Source organism: Agelaius tricolor, unplaced genomic scaffold (genome assembly GCF_023055355.1).
Source record: "Agelaius tricolor isolate 1412-34295 unplaced genomic scaffold, bAgeTri1.0.p SCAF_3, whole genome shotgun sequence".
Lineage (NCBI taxonomy): Eukaryota > Metazoa > Chordata > Aves > Passeriformes > Icteridae > Agelaius > Agelaius tricolor.
In genome coordinates, this window is record NW_027269263.1 from 54,320,871 (window position 1) to 54,335,658 (window position 14,788).

Here is a 14,788-nt window from a genome sequence, read left to right on the forward strand (position 1 = left end):
GCTTTCCCTTGTGGTCAAGCCTCTTGCTTGTTTGCATTGATCTTTCATACAGCAGAAAAAGATTTTCTAATAGGAATATTGGTGTCATAAAAAGCCAAAAGGCAGACAGAATTATTAATGATTAAGTATCTTTACTGAGTGTATATCCTTCCCTCCTCTCTGCCCACTTTATACAGGCATTTGGTAGAGTGGAGAAGTGAAATGCTTAAATATAAACCCCACATTTTCAATATCACCTTTCTCCAGCTAAGTCTGCACACATCAAAACAAAGAAGTGACCTGTCATTTTCAGAACCAGTCATGCCAATTTCCCTTTAAAAACTTTAACACAGGTTTGGCAGTTAAACAATCGCTTTTTGCTTTGTTTTGTTTCCATCGTTCCTTTGTGTTTCCCTTTGCTCTTCCAAAGACAGAGCTCCTGCCCCAGTACTTACACTAAGGAGAGCTTTAAAAGACCAGTTTTTGAGCCTCTTTGCATATGCCTACAGGACAGGGAGCAGTGTGCTGACAGGGCTCCTGCTCTGCTGATAAGAAACAAGCCAACTCTGATCCAGAGACAGTGGAGGGAAGGCAGAGTCTGAAGCAGCATCCTCCCTCAGTCAGTTAATATTCACTGGTACTCTTCTCCTCACCTCAACACCAAGAGTTTCATATAAAGTGATCTCTTTCATGTGATGAGGAAAACTGATTTACAAAACACATCATATTTTATAAAGTCTTCTTCCTCTGTGCAAGCTGTTCCAGCCTCCTCTCTCACCATTCCTGTCATGTCCTACTTGGAGTGGGTGAGGTTAGAAAGAACTAAGATGCCATTGCTAAGGTTTGTACAAAATCATTAAGCTAACTACCAATTAGTAACTTTACATTTACATTTAGTGCTTTCAGTGGAGCTTTTTCATGTTGTAATAGACACAGACCTGGATTATTTCCCCTTCATTAGGGAAGGATTCTAAATTACACTTCCCGAAAATATAGCTTACTGAGACAGACCCCCTTCTCAAAACACCAAGTGGAAAGTTTTGTACTGCTAGATACACTTAAAAGTTCAGTTTAAAAGCAAAGAAAAATACTGCTCCTCTATGAATTTTCAGAAATTTCAGAGAATAAAAATGCCAGAAGTGTTGCAAAACCCACCTAAAATAAACAGAGCTGCAAAAATGTTGTCATTATTGCAGGAATGGTTTTCACTCTGTGGTTTTGGCAGAAGTGAAACAGTCTATAAATGTTGAAATAATGTCTGGCTTAGGAATAGCAGCAGGCTCTTCCAAGGCTTTTGTGTTACTAAGCTGAGCAGGGAAATGCAGGTTCCACGTGGAGCTCCCAAAATCTCTGTCCCAGTTATACAAAAGGGAGAGGCACAACAGTGCTGACCCTGCCTGGGTTTTCACACTATCTCTGCAATTATCAAAGCCAAGCTGGGCACCCAAAAAAAGGGCAGAAATAGGCACAGCCCACACACATAACAGAGTGTGTAGGTGGGATCTGTTCAAGGCTCCACGGCAGCTTGAACACGACATCGCTCTGAGCACTGTGCTGCATTTTTTGTGGTCCATCAGCCTCATGAAAGGCAGTGTGACAATACAAGATCCTGCAGCATTTGGACATCTTCACGTACAGCACCATCCCCTACATCATCACCAAGTGCATCCTTTGTACAATGACAAGGGCAGACTGCACAAGCCAGGCTCACACCAAGGAACAGCCCAGGACCCCAGCCTGCTGCTGTACTGGATGGAGTCACATCCTGTCCCTCTGCCCTGTCTCAGGAACCTCATGCTCTGGGAAGTCAAGCTGAGAGTGAGCAAAAGCCTAATCTGTCTCTCCCACCAGTCAGAGCAGAGTTTTTGAAGATGAGAAATGGAGATCTGAATGCTCATTAGTCTGTATTGAGGCCTGTTGACCCCCAAACAACTGCTCATGACTGCCTCTTCCAAAAGTGTTTCCAGGAAAATGAAGTCGGAGTTTTGGAGGGGTTTTTTTGTTTGTTTGTTTGGTTTTTTTTGCCCAGGAAGGCTAGAAATGAACTCAACATACACATTGAGTATGAGAACTCAACATACACATTGAGTATCTCTGGGTATAAGCAAAATCTTTCCTACAACTCTTAAGAAACTTTCTGTAGTTTTTGAGAAGTCTCCCAGACAGAAGTCAGACCTAGAAAAACTTTGAATTTTGTTAGGAAGCAAATGAGAGCAGCTCTAGTAAAGAGACAGCACTATAGCAAAGGCTGGACTCACATATTTTGACTGTGTCATCTCTGGGTGCCCAGGATAAACATTAAAGATTTCCTAAAAGTCACCATAGGCAAACCAGTCTTCATCAGAGGAACTCAACAATCTCAAAAGAGACAGGTAATCTCCCAGGGATACATTTTTAGTGCTAAGGAGTGCAGGATTTTAAACTGAAAGAAAGGAAGTTTAGAGGACGGAGTAAAGGATGTGAGAAACCCAGGGTAAGCTCCAGTACCACAGCACCCTCAACACTCACCAGCACACTTTATTTCAGAGCCCTTGGTGCAGCATCAGGACCACCTGGCCAAGGGTTGACCATGTAGCAAGGAATGGCCTTTATGGCCTACAGCTGGGATTTGGGTCTCTCAGATAAACACAGCAGCTGCTTATTCTCTTGCCAGGGTCTTCACCTGCTACGTAAATCAGCTCAAATCAGCTCTAGATTCTGCTTCATGATTTCTGAACCTAAGGTTCAGACTACAGGCTGCTAAGTCAGTATGAAAAGAGCAAAACCAATGCAGTCAATCTATTCTTCTGCTCCTCTCTAGCTCTGCTACTGCAGCTGGTGTGACCCTCACATCAGGAGAAATTAAAGAGAAGGTGTTCTGACACAGTTGGTAATTGGGCAGCTTCACTGCCTACTCCTCACACAGAATGACTGGCACTGTTTGAGGAGGTATAAGCATTTCTGCACAGAACTGGACTTTTCAGCATAGGTCCTTTGCTGGTCAGCACACGCTTGGCCTCTGAGGTTTAACACTTTCTAACATGCCAGTTCTGCCTGAGAATCATGTATGGTTTTCTAGAGCTCTATTTCCATGAGGTCAGTATTCTTCTAGGTTGTTCTTAGAAAGAATCATCAAGTCATTTATATCAGAAAGTGAAGTGAAAGCCAGAGAAAATCCTGTGGAGTTAGTCACATAAATGGTTCAAAAAGGCATGAGGATGAACAGTGTGCCAGAGCAGAAATTTCAGTGGGAAAGCAACATAATCCCAACTTCTTTTGTCATGTGGTATAAACACCATGACTGAGACCACTGATTTGGTGAGACCTTAAAGTATCCTGCCACAGGCTGCTGTGTGGTGTGGAATGCAAAAACCCTTTTGGGAGAGGATTATATTTCCTTCTACTACTCCTCATCCTCATGTGACGTTCCTTTGATTTAACAGTCCATGACTAACCCTCTTCTCTAAGAGTCACCAGGTTTATTCACTCTCAGCTGGTGCTACCAACTCCTCTTTCCTGAGCTGTTGAATTCCACATTGCAAAAGGTTTCAACACCCTTGAATTAGAATTAGCTAATACTTCATATAAACCACAGGATGCATGTGTGCTTACAAAGCACCTTGTGGCACCAGGACAAGAGCACTGATATCTCCAAAACTGCCCTCTATAAGCAGGCACAAGGAAGCAAGGTGTTTACCTCAAACAAAAAAGGTGCAAAAGCAGAAAGATTGTTTTGTTGGTTGTTTTGTCTTTCAAATGCAACAGCAGCAGGTACAATTTTATTTTTTGTTAAGATACAGCTAGGTTTTGAACTGCAAACTACTAACCTTAGCATATCAATCTAACTGCCCTGGGTCAGTAGTTGCCTTCCAAAACTGAGCCCTTAACTAGCCCAAGGCAGTGTTCACATGTATGAAAAACTAGGTTATAATAACAGGAAGTCCTTTAGAAATAAATAATTCTGATTGTCCCAGCTCCAAGACAAAGCTTTTTCCAACCACATGCACTGGAAACTCCAGCAGACTAAGCCCCTGGCACTCTTGATTCAGCTGCTGTTCCAAGATTTCTTCTGAAGGAACCCACACCAATACCACAAACCCAACAGGCACATTTTCAGCATTCCTATAATAAGGCTCAGAATGAGCCATTAGATCAAGAGATTAAGACCATTCCCACACAGACAGGAAAAGCAACTTTAGCCCCTTTAGCTGGGAGAATCAGATGATCCCTGCCCCTTGCTTAAGACATTATCCAAGATCCCATGCTCTGCATGCCTCAGCCTCCTGTCAATCCACAGCTTAAATCCCTTGCATTTCCAGACACATTTGATTTGCATTTACAGCTCTGCACATGCTAAGCAATTCCTCTCCATCTTCACATCTCTGGGAGTCTAGATTACCTCTTTGCTAAAGAAGACATTCATCTGACATCTCAGATGAAGATATTTCCCCCTTAGAGACAACAGCTTCTCTCCATACCTACTTGCTCTGGATTTCCCCTGCAGCTTGGAGAGGCTACAGTGAGGTTTGGGATGTGTTTCACTGAATGTGCTACTCAGCCAAACTGCACCCATTGCTGGTGCCTACTAACAGTGAATGGAGTTTAGAGAAAAACTTTAGCCAGGCACCTCAAATTACAGACCCACATCGACCTGCAGCTGTGTAATGTGTGTGTACATCACACATGACGTAGAGCTGAGAGGAAATCTCTCCTCCTTGAACCTCCTGCTTGATGGCATCAATACAAATAAAAGTACAGAAGAGACCAAAAAAAGTCAGAATCAAGCTGATAACAAGTAGAACCACAGCACATTAAAAAGCAAATGCATGAAACTTTATATATTTCCCTCACAAACTAGAAATTGCTTTGATTTTTGCATGCCCAGCTGGAGGAAATGGAGTATGTGGACCTGGCAAACAATATGCAAAATCACAATGCTAGCAAGGTGTCCTTAAGGGATTCCATAGTCAAAAATAGTATGGAAATACTGCAGAGCAACTAGTCTTCCTAAAAATCACCTACTGCAGCAATAGGATTTTAAAAAAATAAAGATCAGGCTTTCTTCCAAGGGCAAACTGAAGTGAACGAACTGCACATTTCAAGAATGTTTTTCTTCACACCATTAGTTCATTTTTGGGAAGAAAACAATAATGAAGGATTTCTAGTATCAAAAATCCCAAACCAACTCAAAAGAGAAGGAAAAAGGAAGGATAAGAACTCAGGAGCCATATGCAAAAGCTGAACTCCTACTTCACTCCAACTGACAAACATGGTGACCTATTTCATCCCAAAATTTTGAATGGAAAGTGGCCAAATAAGGGATAAGCTTTATTTTACTTATTTCTCAACCAGTTTATGACTCTTACTATTGCTTTTATGTAGAGAATTACAACCAATTGGTCAGGACAATGCTGTTATTTCACCTACAGCTAACATCAGGCTCTGCTGAAGTGGTGAGGGCTGGAGACATCCCTGGCTGACTCAGGGCACCCAGTTGAACCACCCCACTGGCCTGAACCCCCAAACATCTGCTCAAAGCTTACACAAAGGGGAAACTTTATCCTCCTTATCCTTCACCTTGGAGTTCACAACAAAGCTGTGCAAAGGAAAAATGATTCAGCTACAAGTAACAGTTGATCAGAAGGTTTTCAAATTACAGCAGGAACCTGAAGACTACCAATATTCTCAAACCTGTGTGCCCCATTTAGTTACTGTAAGAACATACTAAGAAGGAGAATGAATTCACCAGCCACGGAAGCGCTTGGGAGCCCTACCATGTTTTTACATCAAAAAGCACATCCCATTTCAAATCAGAAGTCAGTTCTGTTAAGTCCTGCTGTTTCTACTGCACATTGGATTGCATGGAGAAATCACATGTGTCCAACCTAGCCTAAAAAACAGCTGTGTAACAGGGGCTTAAGCAATGTACCTTTGGGGATGGAAGGAGTACATGGTAACTGTACCAAATAGTTAAATAAAAATCAAGTAAATCACTGAAACTAACAAGGCAAGTCAAACATTTCTTTCAGTTTTTACCTGACATTCCAACCATGATACCTCCTCCAGGTATCAGTGGAAGCTGACAGCAGCTTGTTATAAATTCCTGCCCAGTCTCCTTTATCAGGCCTCCCTCTTATACACATCAGGGGGAAAACATATCAAAGAAGTATTGCCAAGTGAAAAACAAGTCACAGAAAATTAATGACAAATCCTTGAGAACATGCTGAAGATAAAAACCTAAGTCTTGTCATTGGATTATAGCCTAGAAATTGAACAGAATCTACAGTCTTGTTATTTCTACTCCTTAGAAAATATCTGACAAGCTTTGAAGACATAAAAACAACCCTCATACTCTGAAGTTCAAAACCAAAATATTAAAATGGCCATTTTGGGAAGCAACTGAGCAAGAATTCTCATTAGTTTATAACAGAGATCTCTACTTGTATCAAGTTATTTTGTTTTCTGGTTTTCTGTTTTTAACTATCTTGTCTTATAAATCAACAGTTCAGACCTGCTGAGATAAAATCCCCAAAATCTTGCAGCTTCCCCTTGCCATGAATGACAACTTTTTCTCATTATACACACATATGTACACATATATAAGCATAAACCCAAAAAACCAGCACTTTAAATCTCCAGACCCTCTTCTCTGTATTTCTTACACCACTTACCAATAATACACATAATGTTAAGTGACACATGTTTTAAGGTGCATCATTTGTTGAAACAGCTGCCACGAAAATGAACTGGTCTCCCTGTCATAAATCTCTTCTTAGCAATTACTACTAGAAAGCAAAACACCTATTGCAGGCACATTAAGGTTGACTTAGTTCTAAGCCAACCTGCAGATGTCAACATCCAGACTTCAAGTACGCAGCTTTTGTCACATAGTGAGTACGTTGTGAGGAATGCAATGAGGAAAATATACCCAAGTGACCCAGAAACCCTGGGAATGCTTTTAAGTTCTTCTCAGGGAAGCATAAACCCACGTGCTATCTGCACATCAGCACACCTCAAAATTCTGATGCCAGCTCCTACTGTTAGAGAAACATTATTTCAGAAGTCCAAAACTATTCCTCTCCACAGAGCATTTTATACTTACGTAAAAAGTGTTTTTCCAGTAAGGCTATTTCCAGGTGACCTTTGATCTCATTCAGTCTGTCAGACTCTGTTCTGTTAAAATCCTGGACTCCTGAAGCCATGATGGTGGTCCCTGGACCAGCCTATAAGAAAGCCAGAACATACTGAAAGTTCAGAAGGATTTTTTTTTTTGTGTGTGTGTGTGTCATTTAAATACATCAACTGCTTTCTGGGGCAGTAAAGAAACAAGCATGTGAGAAACATGCAGGTATCAACAACTCTACATGCCTCTGTCAGCATCAGATTACCAAAATAAGTGAATGAAAGCTAATCAAATGTGAATTTACAGAACACAATTCTGCAAACCTTGGGAAGCCACAGAAAACAAGTATTTCCCACCACCACCACCCTCACCAGTTCTACTGCACCATGATTTAATCCCTTCTTCTGCTGACTGAAAAGCCATATTTATACTACTCCTCTCCTCTTCCCATAGAATGAATGGTCACTTTAAACAGAAAATTGTGAGGCCAGTAAAAGTAATACTTTTCTAAATAATTACTGAGCTAGTGGGAAGCACAAATTGTATATTTTAATATCCATCTATGGAATGTGTAATTTTCAAGATCTCTCAGCAAGGAAGGGGCTCCCCACTCTCCCACAGCAGTAACTCTCCCAGTCACTGCAGAAGGATGTTGCTGGTGCCCAGGAGCTCACCCTGGCAGGCCAGGGGAGTGGCAAATCAGAAGATTGCATGCCTCAACAGATTTACCAGCACCCCTTGAATGAACTCAGCAGAATACTGAAAATACTGCAGAAAGCAGGAATTAAAAAACAATTTAATTATTAGTGAGACCACTGACAATGTCCACCCCCATGAATTAAACACAGAAAAACCCCAAGGCCACAGAGCAGAAGGCAGGTGATGCCTTCTTTCTCTCATAAAGTGGGCAATTTCAGACAGCAGGGAAAAGGGTGGGTGAGGGCATCTCCTGGGTAATGGCTGCTCAGTGCTTGTGTACAGCCCCCACCAGGTATGAAAAATCCGTCAATGAGAATTACAGGAGTTTCTCTAGCAGCTTGTATTCAAAACCAAAGGGATAGATTGCAGAAGCCTACCTCTCAAAAATGATCTCAAGACAAAAAGGAATTTATTTACATATTCTGACTATTATCCACTCATTGTTTGAACCCTGAAAACACACAGGAACTGCATTCCTTTCAAACACCAGCTTGCATACATTTAACCATGACAGCTTAAATTACATACATATATAAATTCAAGTAATCTACAGGAGACATTAAATTCAGACATTTTCTATGTTTTAGGAAAGATGTGCAGAAAGCTTACTGACAGCAAAGTTGTCTTTTCACAGTTGGGATGGATTTGTACTTTCAAGATAAAACAGTGTGGAAATATCTATTAAACATCTGTTCTCTTGTTTGAAACTGAGTTTAAGAACAGATCCCGAGTTAAAGCCTCAGAATCTGTCTGTGCAGACATATTAGCAATCTGCAGGCAGTCACTGCCCAGCATTTACCTGGCACCAAGTCCCCACCTGGGCTTGCTGAACACAGTGCCAAGCAGAGATGCTATTTGCAGTCCCCCAAGCAGCACCCACCCACACAGCCCTCTGTCAATGCTGCTGGCCCTGCCGAGGAGGAGAAGCTGTTAGCTCAGCAGATCCACTCTGGATCTGGCAGGAACCACAGCACAGCAGAGAGGGACAGAGCCCAGGGCAGTCCTCACTCCAGGAGCTGCAGCACAGCGTCCCCCTCGCCATGCCCACATCTCCCCACCACTCCTGCCTTTAGCCAGGGAGGTGCAGTGAGAGATGCCATCTGCAACTGCTCCAGCCACTGCAGAAGATTATCAGAGACTCTTTTCAGATGAGCACAGGATGCAAATTGACCTCTGTGTTGATCTCTTATCAGCTGAGCTGGGCTGTATTTATTTACACTGCAAGATTTAGTGCTATCACTTGCCAGACATTTGGAGAGCCCCAAGGAGGATGGTGCTGCTGAAGCTGAAAAGCAGCACCCTTACAACATGGGCAGGCACAAGGGAAGTGTTATTAAAGTTCAGACTGCTGCCCAGGTGTTAATGCATGGCTTTCTGAATTGTACACCCACATCTAGCACACAGGGACAATCTCTGCTCCCAGCACACAGGATTTCACAGGGAGCTGCTGAAGAATCAATGCCACTGCTTAAATAATCAAATCACATCCAGGACAAGGAGCAAGGAGCTGTACTCAAAAGGAATGTGCCTGAACTCTGGACATCAGCCCTGTGCTTAGACAGCAGCTGGTCCCACCCCAGGTGAGGGAGGACAGGAAAAATAAGGGGCTAGCAAGTACCTAACCATATTCAAATTCTCATCCTCATTGAAGGTACTCAAGATATTTTACCCAAAGATGTGCTACATTTCAGAAATATGCCTGGAGAACCAGCTCTGCTTTTGCTTCTTCAGAGCTGTTGAGTGAATAATTAAAGCCCAGGATACCTTAACAGTGCCTCTGAGGAAGAGGTGCAGAGCACCGGGGAGAGTGATACCAGTTAACATGACTCATTCTTAGGGTTTCCAAATATGTTTATCTGCTAAAGCATTGGACCTAAGCAGCCTGACATCCACAGACAGGTTAAAAATCAGAAGGTACACATCTTTAAACTAGCTACAAAGCTTCTAACTTGGAGAGGAGAACAAAAGAGAAAGAAAATCCACTGAGTTAAAACATAAGGCTGCTCACTGGAATACTAGGAGCAAGAAAATGTAACTAACATGTAATAATAATAAAATTGTTTATTAAGATACACAGCGACACAAGTTTGGTGGTGCACCCAATTTCCAAAATTAACAACACCACAACATTTTATGAGTACCATTTAGAAACATTCAGAAAAACTGAGGATGCCCAGGACAGTGATATAGAAAACATTTAAGCAGATGTCTCTGTCAGTGAAGCTTTTTCCCCACACCAACACATCTAAGAAAACAAGAAATAATGTCTCTACATTTGCTGAAGGTCAACTACCTACCTCTGAATTCAAAAAAGTCCCTCTGTCTGAAGCTAGCATACCTGGATCAATTCACAAGTTATCAAAATCCTGGTATTAATTCCCGTTTTATCTGAGTAAAGGTTTCTCCTCTCTGCTGCCTCTGTGGACAGCGCTGGGACTCAGGCTGGATTACCTACTCTGCCCTGTACAGATGTCCTTTCCAGTTCCTGACTCACAGTAAAAGCCTTGAAGGCTTCCACAGATTTCTGCTTTTCCTTCTGCCTCTCTAGCTTTGACAGCATTTGACACAGGAGCCCTCTTAAAAGGTTGGCAATCGTTATTACTTAGCCAAGACCATGAGAAGAAGGCCTGGCAGTGCCTAGGAAGACAGAGAAATGCCCGAGGGGAACAGAGACAGAGGGGTTAAAGGAACATTTCTGATGACAACAGACTGCCTGTAACCCATTAGCAGAGCTCAGGGCTGCTTGTCCGAGCCACATCCAGCTCCACATCTAAAACCCACATCTCCCCACAAAAGTGTTTTCCAAAAGCCATCTGCAGTTCAGGCTTTTCACACAGCACTTCCCAGCCCAAGACTTCTCTGCCCTCCCTCTCCAAAACCCCTCCATCCTGCAGGCCCTGGGGTTTTGTTCTGTGTGCTGCCACTGCTGCTGTACAGCCACAGAAAGGGGCCCAGCCACTTCCCAGCTAAGTGGATGTGGATCTGTCCTCTCCACCTGCAGCACAGCATAACTTCAGTATCACACAGAAACACGACCGCCCAACTCTGTGCTTCTAATTTCCTTCCACAACATCATATGTATGTGGGAGATTTTTCTAGGAATATCTCACAAAATGGTGAAGTTTCCTTGGAGAAAAGCAGTTCTCAAAAGGATGAGGAGCAGTGAGGACACAACATGCCAATGCCAGGGGTAAAATCCTCCACTCAAATCACTCCTCAGAGCCCAGAAAGTGGCTGGGACACAACACAGGGAAGAGATAGTTTAAAATAGAAATTTTTAACTTGCATTCATTTGAGGAAAAAAAAAGGAGGGGAGAAGTCTTCAGCAATACAACAAACTACATAGCTTGTCTCATGAAGTTCTGCACTCCTGAGTTTTTCATCTGCACTGCATTTTCTTACTTCAAATTATGAAAGGGCTCCCCATGAATGATGCAATTACCTGCTGTAAGAAAAGGAAAAACTCAACAACATTGCTTAAGAATGAAAGCATCTGCATGAATAGTTAATTCTTAGTAGCTATTCATGGAAGCATACCCATACTGGCATGCTCCTAAACCACAGCTATATTCTACATAAATTTTTTAAAATCTAGTGCCAGCCAGATTCAGAGACTTTAACTTCTTAACTATAATGTTTGCATCATGCTTTATATCTTCCAATCCCTGTAAATGAGATGACCAACAGAGCAGCATTTGAGGTTTTAATTGACATGTGTCAGGGAAAAGCAAGCTATACTGCTTTTACAATTAAAGTAATGTTTTCTGTACCACAGTAACTCAGATTTAATCCTAGCACACTGGCAGGGAACTTGCATAAGTAGATTAGACTGCTTTCAGTACAATATGCCAGATACAAGAGAGCTTTACCAGTAATTCTCACTGCCAGGTTAGTGCCAGCCTCTACAGGTTTAAACACAGTTTGTTCTTTCTCTGTTCTGTGAAGGGGACGTGCTCTGTCTGCAGCACATTCATTCATACACCTGCATGTACAACAGGATCTTGTCTCCCCTTCTGTACAAACAGGAAGGGTAGCACTGAATAAAGGGGACTTTAATTACTGAGCAAGCAACATTGCCTCAATTTCTAATGTCACAACAAATCACATGCTAATTGATTTGGAACGGACCAGGTTCCTCCCTCTACCTATTTTGCAATTGTGGTGATTTTACAAAACAATGCAGAAAGAGCAGTGCTGCATAGAGTGTCTAATATCCTTGCCTTAAAAAAAAAACAAACAACCAGCTATGGTAAAGAGGGAATGAAGGAAGAAATCTAGGAAGCAATTCAGGAATTGAAAGAGATGCTTAGCAGAGAGTTAAATTTGTTAACCAGTATTGCTGTCTTGGCAATGATCTGATCACAGCATCCAAACACCCACAGGGACCCAAGAAAGTATCTCCTATTCAAGGCATATCTGGTAGCTGGGGCACTTAAATGAGAGGGGGAAACCCACACAAGCAAGCAGCCAGCCTGTAAGCTGAATCCAAACTAGTTCAAAAACTCTTTTTTGAACAAAAACTCTCAGAAACCACTGCAAATTCAAAGGAAAATATAAATCCTTCCACCTCCAGAGTCCTTGGACCAGGAGCTAGCTGGGTGCTTTACTCAAACACAGGTTAGGATGTTTATTATTGAACTAAATAGATAAAGCTCAGTTTAAAGATAAAGAACAGGAAATGACCTTATCTGGCCATCCTTTCTGTCTTTTCACAGAGTATGAATTTTACATGTGTGACTTCAGTAAGGCATGTGAAGTGTTGGGACTAAGTGCCACTGCACAATCTGTGGCCTGGGACTGAGCATTCACTTCATTTGCTGCAAGTGCAACAGAGGATGATGCTCCTCCTGGCAGATGGTCAGGGCTCTGCAATCACAAGCTTTTATGACAAGGCTTTTTACTCTGCAACCTCCATCTGCATCAAGCTTTTGCACTTGTTGTCAAGTTCAGATACATACCTAAAGGAGAGGCACATTTTTAAGAGCACTGTAACCCATGAAGGGTTCTTCACTTATATGACTGCACTGTGCTGTTCTAATAGACAGGGATCTTTCCTTAATGCCTCCATAATGAATAATACACCAGACAGGGGCATGGGAGGGAAGTAGAGAGGGGTAGAGATGAAGTCTTTGTCTAGGGAATGGCTGACAGTGAAGATGCTAGGACCCTAATTTTGGGTGCTATGCTCAGTTCCAAGCTACCAACCTTGCTCTTTCAAGACCATGAGTTCTGTACCCAGATTTCAATAGAAACAATGAAGGAACAGAAGTGGAAGCACAGTACAGTTCACATCTATCTGAAAAGACATGTAGCCTGACTTGCATTTACACAGAAGACTTGCATTGGTTTTTGTGTGCTTTCAACAGTTTCCCAAAGGTATTAAACAGGAAGAAACCAAGAAGATTTGGTTTTTCAATGATCAGTGGAATACAAGTATAATACTAAGTTGCTCACAGAGCCTATAAAACACCATGTACAAGCAATTTAAGTTATGAGTTTTAGACACTGAATTAAAACCCTTTCAGGCACAACTCAACTATATAATCTCAATAAGAAACAGACAAATAATTCAGAATTGCACTGTTTACACAACCTCAGACACCACTACTTTAATATTGATTTAACTATATAAGGATTGCTTTCTTTACTCTTGGCACCTCTGCAGCACAGGGGATTATTTCTTCTCCCTTCATTTGAGGGATGGGCAGCAGCACTGAGTGCACAGATGACTGTGAGGGCCAACTGCTAATCTCTCAAAATTCCCATCTGAAATTTATCCCTTATACATCAGACCTTTCTGCTCATAGCAATTGGCTTATTTTGCTCATACCTGTAACACAGGCACTGCTCTTGGGCTGTTCCAGCATCACCCTGGGTTTGGAGCTCCCAAACATCAGGAGCGGAGCAAAACAAGTTCGATGCCATTTCTGCTTTCCTCTCTTTCTTTCTCCCTGATTTTAAAGAACTGCCCTCAACTGTATGCAAGGACTTAGACCACAACAGCCTAGTGCAGAATGCAATCAGCCAGAAAGTAAATGCTTCTCCAAGTTCCCTTCTCAGCACACAGAGCTCAACATTTTGAGAAAACAGAGATCATCACTGCAGATGTGCATCTGTTAAGGCTTTATTACTATTCAAAACTACAAGTTTACCTTGCTGTGCCCTCAGCTGCCCTCCACACCACCCAGGAGCTACTATTCCCCTGAAGAAATACAGAAAATGGTACCTGGAGTTTAAGGCAGATCTTTCTGTAGCCTCTAGCTCTGCCATCCAGATACTTCTGATTAAATACAAAAGGCATATATACCAACACCAAGCATAAAGCCTGAAGTTTAATGAAAATAAGCCAGTATTTACCTACAAAAAACTCACAAAACACCACATTGGAAGGACAGCATCAGAGATTAGTCCCAGTATGCACAATACTTACATCTTAACAGATGACAAATGTCACAGACATATTTTATGAAAAATCCTTTCATTAGGATCTTTTCTCCTGAGAAGCTGAGAGGCTTCAGCTTCTCCATGCTTTGCTGCTTTGGAATGTGATTTGGAGAATTGTTTACCCAGAATGTGAAATTGTTTTTGCTTGATGATCAATGACAGCCACCTGTGTTGAAGCTGTGAGCAGTCACAAGATTTTATTATCATTCCATTCCTTTCTATTCCTTGCTAGCCTTCTGATTAAATCCTTCTTCTATTCTTTTAGCGTAGTTTTAATATATCCTTTTGTTTCAATATAATATATATCATAAAATAATAAATCAGCCTTCTGAAACATGGAGTCAAGATTCTCATCTCTTCCCATGTTGGAGTTGCCTGCAAATTCCACATTTGGTGACCCTGAGTGAGGAACATTGCCACAGATAAATGTCTTCAGTAGAATAAGAGCAAAGGAGTAGCATTTAACAGATTTCCTTGTCTGAGAAGCTTGAGAATTTACATGTAACAGACTTTTTGTGACCAAAACATGCTCTGTCATTACCACCTGTTTGTTCCATGATCATA

The 14,788-nt window shown here is 41.9% G+C and overlaps 1 protein-coding gene across 2 annotated transcripts in view; it reads right to left on the minus strand.

The window, feature by feature from the left end:
- Nucleotides 1-14,788, minus strand: part of GRAMD4 (GRAM domain containing 4) — a 76,533-nt gene that overhangs the window by 36,450 nt on the left and 25,295 nt on the right. For both annotated transcript variants that reach the window (XM_071423857.1, XM_071423856.1), the window contains exon 3: nt 7,061-7,181. In XM_071423857.1, coding sequence (XP_071279958.1) covers nt 7,061-7,181 — 121 coding nt within the window. The remainder of the gene's footprint in view (nt 1-7,060; nt 7,182-14,788) is intronic.